At 46.0% G+C, this 21,766-nt stretch overlaps 1 protein-coding gene across 2 annotated transcripts in view; it reads left to right on the plus strand.

Annotated features, from left to right (window-relative positions):
- The window catches only part of TFCP2 (transcription factor CP2), a 1,028,615-nt gene that overhangs the window by 102,928 nt on the left and 903,921 nt on the right, over positions 1 to 21,766 (plus strand). For both annotated transcript variants that reach the window (XM_044083452.1, XM_044083451.1), the window contains exon 2: positions 11,462 to 11,613. In XM_044083452.1, the coding sequence (XP_043939387.1) occupies positions 11,462 to 11,613 (152 nt within the window). The remainder of the gene's footprint in view (positions 1 to 11,461; positions 11,614 to 21,766) is intronic.

Genomic DNA, 21,766 nt, shown 5'->3' on the forward strand with positions numbered 1-21,766 from the left:
TAATAGTATAATAAGTAAATAGATGATGCTGATAACAACAATAATGCTTTCTAATAAGTGCAAGCTGAAAAATAAAGGAGGTAGTAAATAAAAGTGGACAGACATGGATGGGCTTTGTCGCTTCAGTGTGCTCTGATGTCCTTCAAGGATGCATCTGCAGTCCTAACAAATGGGTTGTCCTGCCTCAGGCAGCCCTTGATCGGCGGATTCCAAAGTCTGGGTCTGGCCTCGGCTGATGTCGCACTTCACCCGACGTCACTGCTACTGTCGATTGGGTATAAAGGCATCAGCCGACGCCATTTTCCTCAGTCTTTCTTGCAGCGGTGCGAAGCAGAAGCTGTTCGGTCAGATCCAGAGATTTCTACCGAAGACTTCTAAAAGCTAAGTACCCGTTGGGGACTCTTTCTTGCCTCAGCCGATGTCAGAAAAAGTAAATAATTGTTTAACTTGAAACAAATACCTCATAAGGATTTCCACTCTTACTGCCTTCCTTGCTTAGGCCCAGACCACGGCGTAGCAGCTTGTCTAGCCTGTGCTTCCTTCAACCGACGAACACTTAGGCGTCGGTCGGAGTTTGCAGAGGTTTTTTGGTCCGCTTTTGCTTACAAAATGCCGTCGGAGACTCCGACTTCACAATTAGCTAAAAGCGTAAGAAAAGGACTGACTCGCGGTCCGGTTTCGGCGAAACCACGGTTAAGCCAACGAGTGTCTCGGTTTTCTTCCTAAAAGCATTCCTCCTGCAGTCGAGGCCTCACACAGCATGGCTGAATCTGCTACTGAAATTTCTCCTGCTGTAGGATTTATCAGATACTATTCCTTTAGACATATCCACTCCTGGCCCCCTGCATCCATGTCTATCAAGGCTTTCTCTGGGGCTAAAGCAGCTAAATCTTCTAAGGCCTTGCCTTCTAAAACCCCCACACAGGCCTAGCTCTAGTTCCCAAATGCTTAGCCTGGCAGAGGATCTCATTTCTTTGATCAGGGGATCCCAACCTCACCCTGACAGGGCCTCTCATCCCCTCCAGAGAAGAGGCCTAGAGCAGAGCCCCTGAACCAGTTTCTACAGATTATTCTTCGGATGATTCAGACAACTCAAATCCTCAAGAAGGCCCTTATTCTCCATATGAGGATTCTGACGCAGAAGACTCCATTCCTTCTGCCTCTCCTCCTGAGGAATTTTCTTTTGGGGAAACCTTGCATGCTATGAGGGAACAATTTCAATGGCAGGGCCAGGATTTCTCAGATTCTAGGAAGCGGCTCAGGACCTTTTGCATTTGCCACAGCATAGGCCTTTAGCCATTCCTCCAGTACTAACAGTTGTGGATGATTCATTCAGTGATGCTTGTACTGCCCCTGACTCTCTTCCTCGGCCCCTGCTAAGCCCGACAGATACTACAGGGTCCCGGACACACATTATCACCTGTATAAGGCTCCTATTGCAGATCCAGAAACTATTTCTCAGGGCCCCAAAGCTGTAGCCACTGCCAAAAACCCCCTCCCCTCTGAAAGAGAATCTAGAGCATTAGAGAGATGGGGTAAAAAAAGTTTATACTTCTGCTACTCTTTGGGCTTTAAACTGTCAATTCCACATGATTCAGTATCAGGAATTTTGTTAGATCAGTTAAATAAAAACTATCCTCTCCTGAACCTATAGACCGTAAGTCCCTGCAGGATTTGGTACATAACACTCAGCAGGTCAGTAATCATTCCTGAAATGCGGCTATGATGCACTGGAGGCTTCCTTTAGATCAGCTATGACTGGTACAGTGATCAGAAGGCATGCATGGTTAAAAGAGCAATCCTTACCAGACCATGTAAAGTCAAAGCTCCTAGATGCTCCCATGGAGAATCACAGTTTGTTTGGTTCCCCTGCACAGCAAGTATTAAAGAAGGTGGAGGAAAAAGCAAAATCTGTCCAAACAGTCAAGGACTTCTTCCAGGTCCAGCCTCCTAGGTTTAGTAGAAATTGGCCTTCGAAGAATTGGTCCTTTCCAGACACCAGAGCACAGAGAGGCAGAAATAGGCGCTCAAGAGGCAGAGGTCAATCCAGAGGTTCCAACAGGGGACGTCAGTGGCAGCCTAACAACCAGAGAAGTACTCCCGTAGATCTGGCTACTACCACTTCCACAGGACAGTCACAGTGACTTGGCTCTGATACCGCCTACCAGGGAACAACTGGAAGCACCCTTAGGCGGAAAGCTAGCCTTATTTTCAGTAAACTGGCATTACATTACAGGAGACAAATGGATTTTACAGACAATAGACAAAGGTTACAGGTTTCACTTCCATACTCTACCAAGGAAGAGGAATGCCAAACCTACCACCAAACCAAAAGACAAACGCTCTAGGACAAATCAAACACTTACTAAGGATGAGAGCCATAGAAAAGGTACCAGCTATGGAACAAGGGCAAGGATTTTATTCCAGACTTTTCCTGGTGCCAAGAAAAGAAAATCAATGGAGGCCTATTCTCGACCTGTCCGCTCTAAACACATATCTCATTGTTCCAAAATTCAAAATTCTGACCCTACAGCACCTTCTTCCCATGCTGGGCAAGGAGGCTTGGCTGGTGACTCTAGATCTCAAGGAGGCATACGTGATGCCTCAGATTTCTTGCAGGATCAGATCATTATCAATTCTCAGCATTGCCCTTTGGCTTATCTACTGCGCCCAGAGTATTCACGAAATGCCTGGCATCAGTAATTGCTCATTGCAGGCTTCAGGGAATTCAAATTTATCCATACCTGGACGACTGCCTGCTACAAGCGGACAACAAGATCAAATTAACAAAAGATTTGGAAAAGGTCATTCACCTACTGCAGGCCTTGGGATACACAGTCAACATAAAAAAGTCAAGGCTGGTACCATCCCAAAGGATCACATTCTTGGGTGCAGAACTGGACACATCAAATCAAATGGCATTTCTCACAGCAGAAAAGCAAAAGCAACTACCACTCTACTTCAAGGCTTTAACAGAGAACCAGCTTACAGCAAGGAAAATCCTGCAAGCCCTGGGTTACATGGCATCCTGCATAATATTGATCCCACATGCCGGACTGCATATGAGGAAGTTGCAATGGTACCTAAGGAATTTATGGTCTCAGCACAAGCACAGCCTAGAAACCCAAATCCCAATAATTCCATGCCTGAAACAGGAATTCCTGTGGTGGGCTCAGGCCTGTCAGTTGAACAAGGACTGCCTTTCCACAGCCCTCACCCAAGCCAGACTATCACCACGGATGCCTCGGACCTCGGCTGGGGGGCACACATGGCAGACAAGTGCATACAAGGCCTATGGACACAAGACCAGCTCAACCTACACATAAATCAAAAAGAGATGCTGGCAGTGAAACAGGCAATTCAGACATTCAGACAGTTTCTTCAACAGGGTCATTTGCTGATAAGGACGGACAACACCACAGTTATGTGGTATATCAACAAGCAGGGAGGCACACATTCATATCCTCTATGCGGATGGCAATGGACCTGTGGAATGTGGCCCTGAACCTCAACATTCAGCTACAGGCCTTATGTGCCAGGAAAAGAAAATATATTAGCAGACACATTAAGCAGAACTACCACGGATGCGAATGGATGCTGCATCCGGACATCTTCAGAACCATTACAGAGAAATGGGGGCTACCAGAAATAGACCTGTTGCATCCCCACAACCACCAATTGAGAAATTCTGCACAAGGACATACCACCCACTTGCTTGGGCGGACTCCCTATCCTTCAGTTGGAAAACCTAACCGCATATGCATTCCCACCTCTACCTTTGATGCACAAAGTGCTACTGAAGATCAAAGAAGAGCACCCAAGGATCATACTGATAGCTCCAGACTGGCCGAGGCAGCATTGGTACCAGCTTCTGAGAAGTATGTCACGGACACAGGCATGGCCTCTACCTCTAGTTCCTCTGCTGCTAACACAGAACAACTTCAAGATCCTGCATCCAAACTTGAAAACACTGCAGCTAGCTGCTTGGAATCTTACATGAAACAAAATAACCCAGAACTATCTCAGAGGGTTAAAGACATTATCCTGGAGGCTCGCAGACCCTCCACAAGGAAGACTTGCTCAGCAAAATGGAAAAGATACCTCATTTGGAGTGCAGCAAAAGGAGAAAATGTATCATTGGCAAACATAGCTAACATCCTGGAATATTTAGCAGAACTTTTCCACAATGGCCTGTCTTACTCCTCCATCAAGATTCATGCATCAGCAATTTCAGCAGAATACAACATGGATCCTCTAGTCTTCTCTCATCCTCTACTCAGGCAGTTTCTGAGAGGAATTAAAAATGTAAAGCCTCCAAGGAAGCCACCTCTGCCTACATGGGACCTGAACTTTGTGCTGGAAAAGTTAACACTTCCCCCTTTTGAACCAGCAGCAACAGCAGAATTACAGTTCTTATCTTGGAAAACTGCTTTCCTGCTTGCAATCACTTCAGCAAGAAGGGTTTCTGAATTACAGGCATTAATGGCAGTACAGCCCTTCCTTATCTTCCATCAGGATAGAGTGTCCTTGAGAACTAACCCTACTTTTATGCCAAAGGTGGTCTCCAGGGTATCATTGAACCAAGCTATCCACCTACCAACATTCTTCCCCAACCCACAGAACAGGGGGGAAAGATGTACACAGACAATTGCGCTACTACCTGGACAGAACCAAGAGCAATAGAAAAACTGACCAGCTTCTGGTAGCATATGCAGCAGGAATGGAAGGAAAAGCAATTTCAAAACAGACAATCTCAAAATGGATAGGAAATTGCATTAGATTTTGTTACTCCTTTCATGGGAAGACCACTCCAGAAAACATCAGACCTCACTCCACAAGGGCTACAGCCACTACTACAGCTTTCTTGTGGCTACCAAAGACATTTTAGAGGCTGCTACTTGGAGCTCCGTGCATACATTTGCCAAGCATTATAATCTGCCTTTATACTCCAGATTCCGAGCAGGTTTTGCCACTGCTGTTTTGCAAGGGATCTTAACTACACCATAATCTTCTTAGTGCCTCCTCCCCCAGTTTGGCCATGGTATTCTACCCATTTGTTAGGACTGCAGATGCATCCTTGAAGGACATAGTACAGTTTTGTACCTTCAGTAAATGTAGATGTCCGAGAGGAATGCATCTGCAGTCAGGATTACCCGCCCTCCTTCCCCTCTGTGGTACTCCTAGGGTATTTGCCCATCTTGTAGCTAGCTGGGGAATCTATTATGGTGTATTTGTTTGTATATATGTACATACATGTTTATTTGTTGTTTGCTCTCTACTATTTGGAATCATTTGCATTTATCCAAATTTAGCCTTCCTAGAGGGCACCTGGCATCTGGGGCAAGAAACACCGAGGAAAATGGCGTCGGCTGGTGCCTTTATAACCAATCGACAGTAGCAGTGACGTCGGGTGAAGTGCGACATCAGCCGAGGCCAGACCCAGACTTTGGAATCCGGCCGACCGAAGGGCTGCCTGAGGCAGGACAACCCATTTGTTAGGACTGCAGATGCATTCCTCTCGGACATCTACATTTATGGTAGGTACAAAACTGTACTTTTTTCTTAACACAGAGAAATGCAATAAATAGAGTATGCTAATGCAGAAGGTAGATTGATTCAAACTGGGTTTTTCAGGGTTTGGGTGTTTTTAATGAAATCAGGATAAGACAGTACCAGATTTGTTGAATGCATGTTGTGCAGTACTTTAATGTCTTCAGTAAAAAAATTTTTCAGATGACATTTTTCCTGGTTGCTTTAAAGAAATGCAGTGTCATGGTGCCTTTTGTGAGTAAATCGTCACTGTTTTTGTTTCCTTCTGTTGACAGAAAACTGATGTTCTTTTTGTTTCACTGTTTCAGTCATCACATTTGGGTTATCCCTGCCAGGGTAGCCCTTGGCCGGCCCAAATACCAGAGGCTTAGTATTTCTGGGTTGGTTGCTGTCGCTTCAGGACTGACGTCAGGTCGTCGGTAGTATAAAGTAAGGCAGCCGATGCCATTACATCAGTCTTTCTTGCCGTGGAGCCTGAAGCAGAATCAGTTCACATGAGTCCCGGTCGGCCAGTACCCGTTTCATTTTCTGAATTGAAGCTGAAGTCTTCTAAAGCTAAGTACCCCATTGGGGATCCTTTTTTCTTGCACTTACCAATGTCAGAAAAAGTTAACAATTGTCTCGCCTGTGGAAAGCAAATGCCACACCGAGACTTTCATTTTTACTGCGTCACTTGCTTAGGCCCAGACAACGTCCTCCACTGTCGTGTCTGTGCTTTGTTCAATGCCAGAACTATACGTAGTCGGGCCCTTATTGTAGCTAGATATTTTCACTTACAATCATAGAATTCTGATATGGCTTCGGTAAGGCATCTGACAGCAGATCTTCTAAAAAAGCGTAAAGAATAAAGACAGACCACACAGGTCCAAACCTACCGGCGACACTCCCGTTAAGCTAGTAGTCAGTTCTCCTGTCTTCAGTAGGCGCTTTCGCACTTCTGTGGATTCGCAGACTGCTATCGAGACCCTTTCAGAGTCTGGTATGCCGCAAAACTCTAATTCGACTAAGGATTCTGCAGTCGTCTCTACCTTGGATGGGTCCAGAGCTGCTGTGCAGGCACCAGCTTCCGAGAAAGTCCTTCACACTACTGATTCTCGACAGAGACAGACTTTTTTCGTGTCTACCGTTCTTTTGAAAACTACATAGTTTTTTAGGCCCAGGTTACGAACCACACCCAAGAAACCGATGACCAAATCTCCGGCACCTACTTCCTTGCCTCAGTCTCAAATGCTTAAAATGGCAGAAGACCTTTATCATGCTGATCAGGGGAAGCCAAGCTACCCCTTCCAAAAGAAAGATCTGTCCCCTGTTGTTTTGTCAGGAGTCTGATTACTCTGATGCATCAGAGTATGAAGACAATGCAACCTCTCTCTGCTTATGAGGATTCTGATACAGAAGGTTCCATTTCTTCAGCCTCTTCCCCAGAGGATTTTTCCTTTGGGGAAGCCCTTCACACCTTAAGGGAACATTTCCAATGGGAAAGTCAGGACTACCCTCAGTCTGAAAAGAGACTTGGGGAATTCTTAGATCTTCCACAGCACAGACCCCTGGCCACCCCCCCAGTCCTGGATGTTGTGGAGGATGTTTTCCTGGAATCCAGCTTGACTCCTGACACCCTCCCTCCTGCACCCAGAAAACCAGACAGATATTACAGAGTCCCTGACTCGCACAAATTTCTTTTTAAAAAATCCTACTGCTGACCCTGGGGTAATTTCTCAAGGGCCTAAAGGAATTAAAGCTACCTCTGCTAAGAATCCCACCCCCTCAGATAGGGATTCCTGAGCCCTAGACAGATGGGGTAAAAAAGTATACACCTCGGCCTACTCTTGCTGTCAGAGCACTAAATGGTCAGTTCCATGTGCTAAAATTTCAGCAGCATACCCTGGAACTCCTCAAACAAAAAATGTCTTTCTTTCCTGCTTGTGTAGAATCTAAGGAGATACAAGGGTTAATGCATTCTGCAAGTCAAGTAACTAAACACACCATGCACTGTGGTTTTGATGCCCTAGAAGCTTCTTGCAGAGCAGCAGTCACCATTTCTGTCCTTAGAAGGTATGCATGGCTTAAGGAATAGCCCTTGCCAGTCCATGTTTGTTGGATGCCCCCTTGCACAAAGACAACTTATTTGGCACTAAGGCAGAAGAGGTCTTAAAAAAGAAGAAAGAAAAAACAAAATCTATGCATACAGTTAAGGATTTCTTACAGGTCCAGCCACCCAGGTTCAGCAGGCATTGTCCCTCCGAGCACTGGTCATTTCCTGCTCCCACCAGGTCAGTCCAGACCCCGGGGAACCAGACCCCCCCAGACAGCAGCCAATGACTCTCCTCCCCCATCCCCTCCCTCTGCCCACCTCCATTTACCCCAGGAGGAAAACTCTCCTTTCATACAAACACCTGGGCCACCATTACCAACGACCGCTGGGTTCTCAACATAGTGTCCCAGGGATACAAATTTTCTTTCCACACCCTTTCAACTCCAAAAGGGTTCCCAGATCTACCTCAAAAACCAGTGGGCAGCGGAACAAAAGCAAGTCCTTTCCCTGCTCTCCATGAGGGCAGTAGAGCACGTTCCTGCACAACAGAAAGGACAGTGTTTCTACTCTGGTACCCAGGAACGAGGGCACCTGGTTTCTCCATCCTTGATCTATCTAGTCTAAACACCTTCTTGGTGATCCCAAAATTCAAAATGCTCACCCTACAGCAGCTGCTTACCCATGCGATTCAAGAATGCTTGGCTAGCCACCCTAGACCTAAAGGAGGCCTACTTCCACATTCTTATCAGGGAGTCATGTAGGAAATATCCCCATTTCAGAGCAGGACCTCAGCACTTTCAGTTCTCTGCACTCCCCTTTGGCTTATCTACTGCTCCCAGAGTTTTCACAAAATGTCTGGCTCCAGCTATTGCCTTTTGCAGACAAAGGAATATTCAGATTTGCCCATACTTGGATGACTACCTAATTCAGGCAAACAGCCAGGAAAAGCTGTTCAAGCACCTGGCCTTTAAGTCCCTACTAACCTCCCTAGGGTACACAATCAACGAAAAGAAATCCAAACGGGTACCCCCCCCCCCAAAGGATTATATTCCTGGGAACAAGCCTGGACACAGCATCCCAGATGGCATTCTTTTCACCAGAAAAGCAAACCTTTTTGACAGCCTACTTCTCTCAACTAGCCACCAGACCCCAACTGTCTGCAAGGAAAGTCCTGCAAGCTCTGGGGTTCATGGCATCTTGTATTCTACTTCTTCCGTATGCCAGACTGCATATGAGGAAACTTCAATGGTACCTAAAAGGCCTTTGATTTCAACACTCTCAAGACCTGGAGACTCTTATACCTATAATACCTTGCCTCAGAAAAGATTTTCTTTGGTGGGCAACAGCATGCTCCCTCAACAAAGGACTGCCTTTCTCACCACCCCACGCCACCCAGACCCTCACCACAGGCACATCAGATTATGCCTGGGCTGCACACCTGGAAGGCAGGTGTATACAGGGCCAATGGAGCTCACAGCAAATCCATCTGCACATCAACCAAAAAGAGATGATAGCTGTCCATCACACCTTGATAGCTTTCAATCCCTTACTCTCCCCAGGGGGCTCTCCTGATCAAAGCAGACAACATGACTGTGATATGGTATACCAACAAGCAGGGAGGGACTCTGTCCTACCCTCTTTGCAGGCTGTCCATGACCCTTTGGCACACAGCCCCTGCCATGCAACTCCACCTGTTAGCCAATTCCCACCGTTTCTCTCAATTCTCTGGTGGACTACTTAAGCAGAAATCTTCTGCACCCATATGAGTGGCAGCTCAACAGAAGAACCTTTGCCCTAATAACTCAAAAATGGGGCATCCCGAAGGTCGGCCTCTTTGCCTCCCACACTAACCATCAGCTCAGCAAGTTTTGCATCAGGGAGCATCACTGCAGGGCTTGGAAAGTGGATGCCCTGTCCTTCCCCTGGGTCAGTCTATCAGTCTCCAGTACCTCTCATCCCCAGGGTACTGCTCAAAATAAAGGAGGAAAAACAAAGAACAATTCTTATAGATCCAGACTGGCCTCGCCAACACTGGTACCCTTTGCTGCGCAACGTGTCCCCTCTGCCACCTTGGCATCTCCCTCAGATTCCAAACTTCCTGACCCAGAGGGAAGGGGAATTCATGCATCCCCAATTGCAGACACTCAATTGGCAGCTTGGCTTATTCCCTAACCACCGATCAATCTGCCAACCTCAGAAAACAGGTTCTAGATGTTATACGCGAGGCCAGATGCCCTAGCACTAGGAAGTCTTATGCTGACAAATGGAAAAGGTTCTGCACCTGGATTCAGGCTAAGGGAGCCAGTACGGCACAACCCTCCGTCCCTCTCATCCTGGATTACTTGTATGACCTGCTACACAGTGGACCTTCCTTTTTTCTGTGTTAAAGTTCATGCCGCTGCTATCTCTGCTGATTTTCCCACTGACCCCCTCACACCCTCTGAGCAAACAGTTCCTAAGAGGGGCTAGCAACTTGAGGCCACCTAGAAGAGCACCGATCCCCAGCTTGTGACCTTAACTTTTGTGTTGGAAAAGCTCCCCTCTCCTTTGAAACCTGCCTCTTCAGCAGAGCTAAAATTTCTCTCCTGGAAGACTGCTTTCCTTCTGGCCATCACTTCAGCCAGAAGGGTCTCTGAGCTGCAAGCACTCATGGCTGTGGAACCCTTCATCATCATCCATGCTGACAGGGTATCCCTCAGGACTAACCCATCCTTCATGCCCAAGGTGGTGTCCAGTGTGGCTCTCAAACCAATCCATTAATTTGCCCACTTTTTTCCCTAACCCACAGAACAAGGGGGAAAGGATCCTGCACTCTCTAGATGTGCACATACCGCTCAGATTCTATCTCGACAGGACTAAATCCTTCCGAAAGTCTGATCAATTGCTTGTTAGCTTTGCTGCAAAGGCAGAGGGCAAAGCCATCTCCAAACAAACCATCTCCAAATGGATAGCACACTGCATCCATTTCTGCTACAAACTACACGGAACCCCCCCCCCCCCCCAAGGGGGCCAGGATGCACTCCACCAGAGCAGCCTCCACCTCTGCAGCTTTCCTCAGAGGAGTCCCCACCAGGGACATCCTGGAGGCTGCCACCTGGACATCTGTTCACACCTTCACCAAACATTACCACCTGACTATCTTCTCCAACTCCAGGGCAGGGTTTGCCTTTGCAGTCTTGCAGGGCATCCTAGCCAGCCCCTAGTTTCCTTGACTGCCTTCATCCTTTTCCTCAGCTTTGGGAATTAACCCAGATGTGATGACTGCAACAGTGAAACACGAAGAACATAGTACAGTTGTATACACTTACCATAAATGTAGATGTTCGACTGTATTCGCTGTTGCAATCCTGGTTTCTCTCCCTTCATCTCCCTCTCTTTCTTCTCTTTCCTTACAAGGGGCATATTGGTGTTTACTTTTTACTAGTGGGGTTCTTCCACCAGAACCTGGCTCCCACTTGGGGGCTCCTGACAGGTTAGAGCAAGCAAAACTGACGTAATGGTGTCGGCTGCCTTACGTTATACTACTAATGATGCTGACGTCAGTCCTGAAGCGACAGCAACCGACACAGAAATACTAAGCCTCTGTTTTTCAGGCCGGCCGAGGGATAACCCAAATGTGATGACTGCAACAGTGAGTACACTGGAACAGCTACATTTATGGGAAGTGTACACAACTGTACTTTCTCTTCCTTTCTCTGTACTTTTCATTTGTCAGAATTCTTCACTTCATTTATGTTGGTGATAAGATTTCAAATGTGGTGTGTCTGGTTGCTTAAATGTATTTTGAGCTTAAGTGCCAATTAATGCTTTGTCAACAAAAAGTTGATGAAGTATGTTACTCTTATCTTTATAAAGTAATAAACTACTTTTGTGTTTCAGCGATGTACTTGCACTGCCTATCTTTAAGCAAGAAGAATCGAACTTGCCACCGGAAAATGAAAAGAAGATTCTTCCTTTTCAGTATGTTCTTTGTGCTGCTACATCCCCAGCTGTGAAACTCCATGATGAGACACTCACTTACCTCAATCAGGGTAGGTATGGCTGCAGTATGCAGTGCTTCTTTTAAAGCCATTTAATGTGAAAGTATGTGTCAGACCAGTTCATATATCAGAAGTAAGTCACAGTAGGTGCTAAAATATAGTGTGATTTATTTCCACAGGTTTACAAATGGAAGCAAGAATTTATTTGCTTTGTTTAAATGTTTGAGTTTGTGTTTAAATGTTTGAGTTTGTGAGTCTGTTAATATGCTGGAATTCAAAACTTTCAGAGAAGTGTTATCTTTTATCTTCGGGTTTGGACTTACTGCAAGTCTTTTCAGAAGGTGAAAAAATATTAAGCTGTACCTTTCTGATATTGTGTGTATTGTATGTGTGGTACCTGATGAATATTGCATACGTCTGAATTTTTTGTGGATGGTCAAAAAAAAGTACAGTACACAAAATATTGGTCAACAGGATTCCAGCAAATCCTCTTCACTTTCTCAGTGTTGTGGCCGAAGTCCATTGGCCTTTATACTTTCAGTGACAACAATCAACCTTGTGTGGACACACACATGTAGTGATGTGTGCACTGTGTAGTGGTTGGGACAGCACAGCATCTAAATAAGATGTCTGCGTCACGGCGCTGGGGTGCAGGATTCTGTCCTAGCTTATGAACACCTTTCTTGAGTTCATGCTTTTCCCATGTTCGATTTGGACTTTGCTAGTTGCAAACATTTCATGTTATGTTGTCCTGTCTCACCTTTATTCTTACAATGATGGGTTCAGAGCCGATTCTCGGCTCCGACTCTGCTGAATACATAGCTGAAAGTCTCAAACCTAGCTCGTGGCAAGAAGGTATCCCACAATGCAGTGGTGTCATTCCCCAGATCTTGTTTGCCGCTTTACAAAGTTGAATGTGCTCATCTTGGCTAAGTTCTGACAAATTTTCTCTTATTTTTCCTCTATACTGTTATATTTGATAATAGATAGCTTAGTTTTCAATTCTATTTAATTCATTGTGCATTTTCTTGCATTACAGTTAGTGATAGTTTTATCCCCTCTGGCCTGGCTTTTGTCATCGCTTTGTAGGCCTGTTGGTATCCCTTGTAGTGGTGGTTGTTCTGTCTGTTAGATGTTCATTGTGTTACACTGCTGCAGTCATCACACTTGGAGTTATCCTGCCGTCAGGCGGTCCTGCAGTCGGCCAGATTTCCAAAGTCTTGGTCCGGTGTCGGTTGCTGTCGCTTCTTCCCTGACGTCAGTGCGCCAGGGGTATATAAGAGGCATCCACCATTTTCTTCAGTCTTTCTTGCCGCGTGATGCCCGAAGTAGAAGCAGTTCGCAAGTGCCGGTCGGCCGACTCCTGATATTTTCAAATCGAATTTCAGACCGAAGTCTTCAATAAAGCTAAGTACCCTGTTGGGGAACCTTTTCTTGCCTCAGTCCGATTTCAGAAAAAGTTAACAATTGCATTTCTTGTGGGAAGCAAATATCTCATAAGGACTTTCATTCTTATTGTATTCCTTGCCTAGGCCCAGACTACGACGTCACAGGTTGTTGGTTTTGTGCTAGGTTTAATAAACAAACTATTAAACGTCTGTTTGATTTTGCTCGACATTACTTTGGTAGGAAATTTAATTATACCATGCCGTCGGAGCAACCAACGACCGGAATGCATAAAAAAATGCAAGGATAAAGACAGGCAGCCGAGACCCAAACCAGACTCCAAGGCCTCTGCTGGGCCAGTCGCCGGTTCTCCGGTTTTAGTGAGGCGCCTACGCAGCCCCTGACGACCACTGATTTAGAACCTCAGACAGTTTCCGATTGCCAAGTGGACATTACTAGGCCGCCACAGCCTTCATCTTTAGCCTCTTCCGACTCCAGGGCTGAAGGAGATTCCTGTGCAGTTGAAACGCCTTCAGTTGCAGAAGGTGTCTTCAGACTGACTACACTCACCATTAAATCCTATGCAAAGCTGAAAACTCCTTTAAAAGCAGAAAAGACTGTACAGCAGTCTCCAGTACAAGGCCCCATGCCTAAGAAACAGATGCTTAAGATGGCTGAATATTTAATTACCTTAATCGGGGGTTCCCATCCCCCTCCTGATAAAAGGCCAAGACAGGAGGAGGATTACACTTGCTCTGACCAGGTCTCAGTTTCCTCAGATTCCTCTGAGGAACAGAAATATTCTTTTCCCCCTTATGAAGATTCAGATGCTGAAGAGTCTATTCCCTCAGCATCTCCCCCAGAAGACTACTCTTTTGGTGAAACTTTACATACCATGAGGGAACATTTCCACTGGGAAGGCCAGGTTTACTCTGATTGTAAGAAAAGGCTCAGAGAGTTCCTTTTACTACCCCAGTACAGACCACTTGCTATCCCACCCGTGTTAGACATTGTGGAGGATGTTTACTTAGAATCTAGCCTTAACCCAGACTCTCTACCTCCTGCACCAGCCAAACCAGACAGATACTACAGAGTCCCTGACTCTCACAAATTCCTATATAAAAGCCTTGTTGCTGACCCAGAAACCATTTCCCAGGGTCCCAAAGTGGTTAAAGCCTCTCTTGCTAAAAATCCTGTACCCTCTGAAAAGGATTCCAGAGCACTAGACAGATGGGGAAAGAGAGCACTAGACAGATGGGGAAAGAAAGTATATACCTCAGCTACTCTAGCTATGAGGGCCTTAAATTGCCAGTTTCACATGCAATACCTGATGTCTCAAAACAAAAAATGATCACACATTCAGAGCAGCCTGATTTCAAGGAAATGCAAGATTTGTTGCATGCAGCTGAACAAGTGGGAAAACATACTTTACAATGTGGATTTGATTCATTGGAGGCTTCCTGTAGAGCAGCAGTGACTGGGTCTGTTATACGTAGGCATGCTTGGTTTAAAGAACAAACCCTACCTGATCATGTTAAAGCAAAGTTATTGGATGCACCTTTACAGCAGGATGTTTTATTTGGTGTAAAAGCAGAAGAGGTTTTAAAGAAAATGGAAAATAAGGCAAAATCTATGCAGACGGTCAAGGATTTTTTACAGGTTCAACCCCCTCGTTTCAGCAGAAATTGGCCAACAAAAAACTGGTCCTTTCCAGCTTCTGACAGACCACAGAGGGGCAAATACAGACGCCCAAGGGGCAGAGGTCAGTCACAAGGCCCTTACAAGCCTCGACAATGGGGTATCGCAACCCAGAAAGGAGGAGAAGACAGGTCCCAAGCTATCAGAAGACAAACACAATGACTTAACCCTCAGACTGCCAAGCAAATCCCTCTTGGCAGCTCCCTTGGGAGGAAAATTAGCACTTTTTGCAGACAACTGGCACATCATCACAAAAGACAAATGGGTCCTAAATATTGTCTCACAAGGATACAGATTCCACTTTCACACTTTACCAAGGATAAAAGGAATGCCAAACCTGCCACCAAATCAATGGGCAGAGGCGCAAAAACAAATTACAGCTCTCATGGACATGAGAGCTATTCAACAGGTACCTACACAGGAGCAAGGACAAGGATTTTACTCAAGACTCATTCTAGTCCCCAGAAAGGACAAAGCCTGGAGACCCATTCTGGACCTTTCAATTCTAAACACTTATCTGCAAGTACCCAAATTCAAGATGCTAACACTACAGCAACTTCTTCCCATGCTGGGCAAGAAGGCTTGGCTAGTAACGTTTGATCTCAAGGAGGCATACCTGCATGTCCCTATCAGACAATATTGCAGAAGATACCTCCGATTTATTGCAGGTTCAACTCATCATCAATTCTCTGCACTGCCCTTTGGCTTATCTACTGCGCCCAGGGTCTTCACAAAATGCCTGGCACTAGTAATTGCATACTGCAGACAGAGGAATTCAAATATATCCATACCTGGACGACTGCCTTATTCAAGCAGAAAGCAAGGACATTCTTTTAAAGCATCTGGCATTTGTCAAACACCTATTAAGTTGCCTAGGGTACACATTAAACGAAAAGAAATCAAAACTAGTGCCCTCACAAAACATAATATTCCTGGGTGCCAGCTTAAATACAATGGCCCAGATGGCTTATCTCATGCCAGACAAGCAAGAACAGCTGACTCAATACTTCAAAATGATGGCAACAAAGACCCAACTCCCTGCAAGAAAAATTCTGCAGGCCTTGGGATTCATGGCATCTTGCATACTACTAATACCATTTGCAAAACTGCATATGAGGAAATTGCAGTGGTACCCGAAAAGCGTATGGCCTCAACACAGCCACAGCTTGGAAACAATAATACCACTCATTCCCTTCCTTCAACAGTAGTTTCTATGGTGGGCTCAGGCATGTCACCTCAACAAGGGTCAGCCTTCTACCTTACCCACAGCCAAGCAAACTATAACAGATGCTTCGGATTATGCCTGGGGAGCACACATGGCAGGACAGTGCATTCAGGGCAAATGGTGTACAGATCAAAGGCATCTGCATATCAATCAAAAAGAAATGCTAGCTGTACAAAATGCCCTAACAGCTTTCAAGGACCTCCTACATCCAGGACAACTAATAAAGACGGACAACACCACAGTAATGTGGTACATAAACAAGCAAGGGGGCACACACTCCTACATCCTATGCAGGCAAGCAATGACCTTGTGGAACACAGCACTGACCTACCAAGTTCAACTACAAGCACAATTCCTGCCAGGAAAGAAAAACACATTGGCAGACTATCTAAGCAGAAACATCATGGATCCTCACGAGTGGAAACTAGATCCACAAGTATTTGTAATAACTCAAAAATGGGGGCGCCCAGACATAGATCTGTTTGCTAACCCCCAAAACTACCAACTTTGGAAATTTTGCACAAGGACATTCCACCCACTAGCTTGGAAAGTGGACACCCTCTCATTCAGTTGGAAAACATTAACAGTGTATGCCTTTCCTCTACTGCCTCTTCTAGCAAAGGCGCTGCTGAAAACCAGATTAGAGAGGCCACAAATGATACTCATTGCTCCAGACTGGCCACGCCAACACTGGTATCCAATACTAAGGAACATGGCTCACGGCCCACCATGGATTTTGTCTCAAATTCCTCACCTACTCACTCAGCAAAACAATCAGATTCTACACAGCCAGCTCAAGACTTTAAATCTGGCTGCATGGCAAATTACCTAAGCAACCAGCCAACACTTCTCTCAAGCTGTTATGGATGTCATTCTTGAGGCCAGGAGGCCCAGCACCAGGAAAACCTACTCAGACAAATGGAAAAGATTTTGCGCCTGAAACCAGGCTAAAGGCCAAAATCCCCTTGTTCCAAATATTCCTCAGATTCTACAATATTTATCTGAGATGTTGCGCAAAGGATTTTCCTTTTCATCTGTTAAGATCCACGCCTCAGCGATTTCAGCTCACTACAACACTGATCCTCCTATATTTTTACATCAACTATTAAGACAGTACCTCAGAGGGGCTAAGAACATAAGACTGCCCAGGAGAGCACCAACACCTACTTGGGATCTCAACTTTGTTCTGGAAAACCTTACACTGCCGTGCTTTGAACCAGCTTTTACAGCTGATTTACAGTTTCTATCATGGAAAACTACCCTGCTGCTAGCAATAACTTCAGCACGAAGAGTCTCAGAGCTACAGGCCCTAATGGCGATGGAGCCTTTCATCGTTTTTCATCAAGACAGTCGCTCTACGAACTAACCCTTCCTTTATGCCAAAGGTGGTATCCAGTGTGGCCCTAAACCAAACCATTCATTTGCCCACCTTTTTCCCAAACCCCCAGAACAAAGGAGCAAGGCTCCTGCACTCTTTGGACATTCACAGGCAATTACGTTACTACTTCTAAGGCTTTCAGAAAATCTGATCAGTTCTTTGTATCTTATGCTGCAGGATCACAAGGAAAAGCCCTCTCAAAGCAGACCATTTCAAAATGGATAGGATATTATATCCGTTTCTGCTACACACACCATGGGAAACCTGTACCTGCTAGCATTAGGTCCCATTCCACCAGGGCTACAGCTACATCAACAGCCTTTCTCAGGGGGGTACCAACCAAGGATATTTTGGAGGCTGCAACTTGGAGTTCAGTGCACACCTTCACCAAGCACCATCACTTACCTCTATACTCTAAAACCAGAGCTAGCTTTGCCACTGCAGTTCTGCAGAGCCTACTAGCTTCTCCAAACCCTGTTTAACTCCACCACCCATCCTTAGCTTTGGGATTCAACCCAAGTGTGATGACTGCAGCAGTGTAACACGATGAACATAGTACAGTTTTGTACCTACCATAAATGTAGATGTTCAAGTGTTCACACTGCTGCAGTCCAGGTTACCCTCCCTCCATCCCCTCTGACCTAGCTGAACTTTACTATACCTTTCTAGCTGGTACAACCTTTGTGGAGTATTTGCTTGTAACTGAAGGTATTCCTTTTATTTCCTTTACATGTTTAATTAGCAATATGTATTGCCCACCTACTTGGGGGCACCTGACATCTGGGGCAAGAAAAACTGAAGAAAATGGCATCTGATGCCTCTTAATATACCCTTGGCGCACTGACGTCAGGGAAGAAGCTACAGCAGCTGACGCCGGACCAAGACTTTGGAACTCTGGCTGGCTGCGTGACCGCCTGACGGCAGGATAACCCCAAGTGTGATGACTGCAGCAGTGCACTCTAACATCTACATTTATGGTAGGTACAAAACTGTACTTTTTATTAATAGCTCGTTTAAGTTAGAGAGCTATTCGCCCATTTAAGTTAGAGGGCTTGTAGCTTATTGTTGTCTTGTGTGGAAAATAGGACCGTTTTGAATTAGAGGCCCTATTTTTTTTCTCCCTGGTTGTCTCGTTTCCTCTTGTTCTCTGTAGTTACTGTCCAGTGTAGCTTTAACAGTTCAGTAGTTTATAGCTAAATTTTCTTGTTGTTTTTGCGGTCTTATCTTAATTATGTCTGAAAACTCAAAACAGAGGGAACATAGCCTTTGGGTTTTAAAATATGCCACCTACAAAACATGTCCATCACAGACATTGCCTTGCTGCTATTCACATACGAGAAGACTGCACCTTTTGTCACTCTTTCAGTGCAAGTGTAAATCAAGAAAGGAGAAACAAATTGATCCTGAAAGGGCTCTTAAAGCCAACTTTTGAGGAAGCTATCCATAGTTGTTCTTCCAAAAAAGAAAAATCCCAGAAAAGACATTCACCTGCAACATCGGTTCAGTCGAAGCCGCCAGTCAAGCTACCAAAAATCTCTAAGGCTACTACCTCCTCGGCTCCACAGTCCTCGGAACAGTCAGAGGTCATATTAGTTGACAAGCGTGGTACTTCGGCTCCTAAGTCCTCAGAACCGCAAGATATTTCTACTCGGAGCCAGTGCTTGGTTATTTCACCAGTCTCTCCCACACTGAGATCTCCAGTTCTGCACAGGTCTCGCTCTCCATCCCTATCTTCCAGGTCTGCCAGGAGCTTATCAGACGATGACTTGGAACGGATGGTGCGCAGACTCTTGAAGTCGCCGGCGCTGACTAAATTATTCTTGGCTTCGACCCATTTGGTCTCGGAGCCTACTGTACCATTTTTACCCACTGTTCCTCCTCCGAGCCAAGCTGGACCTTCGGAGCCAGAGTGCTTGGTACTGCTTACTGTGAATCCTTCGGTTCTGAGACCCCCTTCGGTGTTCACAGAGCCAACTTCTGGTCCGACTCTATCATCGGGGTTCCCGGGCCGACTCTGGGGGGAGATTCTTGGGCCCGATCTTCAGTGCTGAGTCTACACCTCGGAGCGTCGACCTGTGTTAGCTCGGCTCCCACATCAGCCTCTAGTCCGATCTCTATGGTTCTGGTGCCTTCCTTGGAGCCCAGGGAGTTTTCAGAGCTGGCAGGATCTGCCTTTGAGCTGATGAGGGTGTTGTCTGCCCATTCAGCACCACAGAGGGATACTAGCACATGTCCCCCTAAGGCACCAGCCACTGTCTCGGCACCACCCATTCCACAGGTCAGCAGAAATCCAGAGCCTCAGGATCCCCCAGTGGGTGAACCCCTCTCCTCCAAGACCTCCCCAGAATATCCTTCTGAGGAACCACCTCGGAAGAGAACTTACAAAAGAAAGCACATAGACTCCCCAGATGAGTCCGTCACTTCAGACACTGACCTCGATGAGTCGGAAGGGTCCCCACAGTCGTCCTCCTCTGATATCTCATTTGCAGATATTCTAGTGATCCTGAAGCAGAGAGGCAGCTGGCAGGCCACCACCCCTTCTGATGAGGAGTCCGTGTACCCGAAGGCTTTTGGGTCTCAACCTTCAGCCTCCTGGGTGTCTTCGCCTTTCGATGAGCTAATGGACTTGGTCAGTTGAAAGGCATGGGAGTCGCATGACTTAATGGAACCAGTCCCTTGGAGGCGAAATAAACTCTTGTCAGCTCCTTCGGGAAAGGATTTCCCGTAGATGCTATGGTGGTGGTGGCAGCCACCAAGAAGGAACTTGCAGAGACTTCCTCATCTGTTCATCCTTCGAATAAAGACTTTCGAATGATGGATAGATACAGGAAGCATGTCTTTTCGTCAGCGACATTTGAACTACCTATCCCACTTTACAAGGCTACAAAGAGATCTCCTGAAAGAGCTAGGAGATACTCTACAAGGTACATTAGCTGTGAGGATGAATGAGAAGTTCTCCTCCCAGCTGTCTACCTTAAATTCCATTGTCAACTCCTTCATGAGGCACATATACTATGCAGCAGATGGAGCGAGCAGGGCAGCTGGTTCCGGAGTTTCCCTTAGGAGACACTCCTGGATGTGCTTGTGCAATTTTGCGGAGCCCTTTAAGTCTACTTTTACTAACTCAGAGTTTGATGGTTCCTCACTCTTTGGACGCAAAGTAAAAGACACTCTAACCCGGTGCAAGCAGGAAGGAAAAACTCTCTCTGCCGTTGGAGTACTTTTTTTCTGTACCTTCAAGACCTTTTCTTAAAGGCTAGAAGAGTGGAAAATGTGGTTCAAAAGACACTAGAGAGTTTTCTAGGATGCACAGGGTGATTCCTTCCCCAGGGGCAGAAGGGGAGGCAGTAACTGTAGATTCCGCCCGAGAGGCAGAAGGGGCCCGCAGAGCCAGGGTGACCGTGATTCCTTTTTCCTTTCGCCAGCAACCCTCATCAGCGCTCCTGAAAGGAGGCTCGACTGTTCTACTCTGGAGTCTGGGGATGTTTATCCATGTACCCAGAAGCCTGGCAAACTATCACAAGAGACAAATGGGTGCTAAAAATATCCAGAGGATACTCCATCCCATTTTCCAATCCTGTTACACAGACCAGAACAATCCCAGATGTTCCACCCATTCTAAGGGAGCAAGCAACTGTAGAGATCCAAAAGTTGCTGCACAAGAGAGTCATCACAAGAGAGTCATCCAAGAAGTCCCCGCAGACCGAATAGGATTTGGAACTTACTCTAGGTTCTTTTTGGTGCCAAAAAGAACAGGGGACTGGAGGCCCATATTAGACCTAAGCAAATTAAGCAAATCTGTCAAGAAGTCAAAGTTCCAAATGGTGACACTGCAGTCTATACTTCCCTTTTTAGGGAAAGATGATTGGATGTGCTCGACCTTCAAGATGCTTATTACCACATAAAAATGGACAGGACATCAAGAAGGTGTACTTATGCTTCCATCTGGGAGCCAGTTATTACCAGTTCCGAGCTCTGCCCTTTGGTCTCACTACAGCCCCCAGAGTGTTCACCAAATGCATGGCAGTAGTCACTGCTCACCTGAGGTATCTAGGATTCCGAGTGTTTCCCTATCTAGACGACTGGCTCCTATCTGCCACCACCAAGCATCTACTCCAGCAAGCCAGGGATTAACTTTGGACATTTGCAATCAGCTGGGTATTAGCTTTAAAAAATCTGCCTTGTTCCCCTGTCAGCATGTTCTGTTTATAGGCCCAGATCTAGACACCTCCTCTATGGTAGCACGTCTTCCAACGGAAAGAGTTGTAGCGCTCAGACAGCAGATACTTCGCCTCCTTCCCAAGACCAATGTGAAAGCAAAGATAATTCTAAGATTACTAGGAACAATGGCTTCCACAATTACACTGGTCCCTCTTGCCAGAATGCACATGAAGATCCTTCAATGGCTGTTGTTCTCCCAATGGTCACTTCAAGAGCTTCCGATGTCTCACCTCATCAGAATAATGGAATCATGCAAGAATGACTTAAGATTGTGGAGACACACCACTCATGTGACC

This window comes from Protopterus annectens, chromosome 9.part0 (genome assembly GCF_019279795.1).
Source record: "Protopterus annectens isolate FY-2018-M chromosome 9.part0, PAN1.0, whole genome shotgun sequence".
In the NCBI taxonomy this organism is placed as follows: Eukaryota; Metazoa; Chordata; order Ceratodontiformes; family Protopteridae; genus Protopterus; species Protopterus annectens.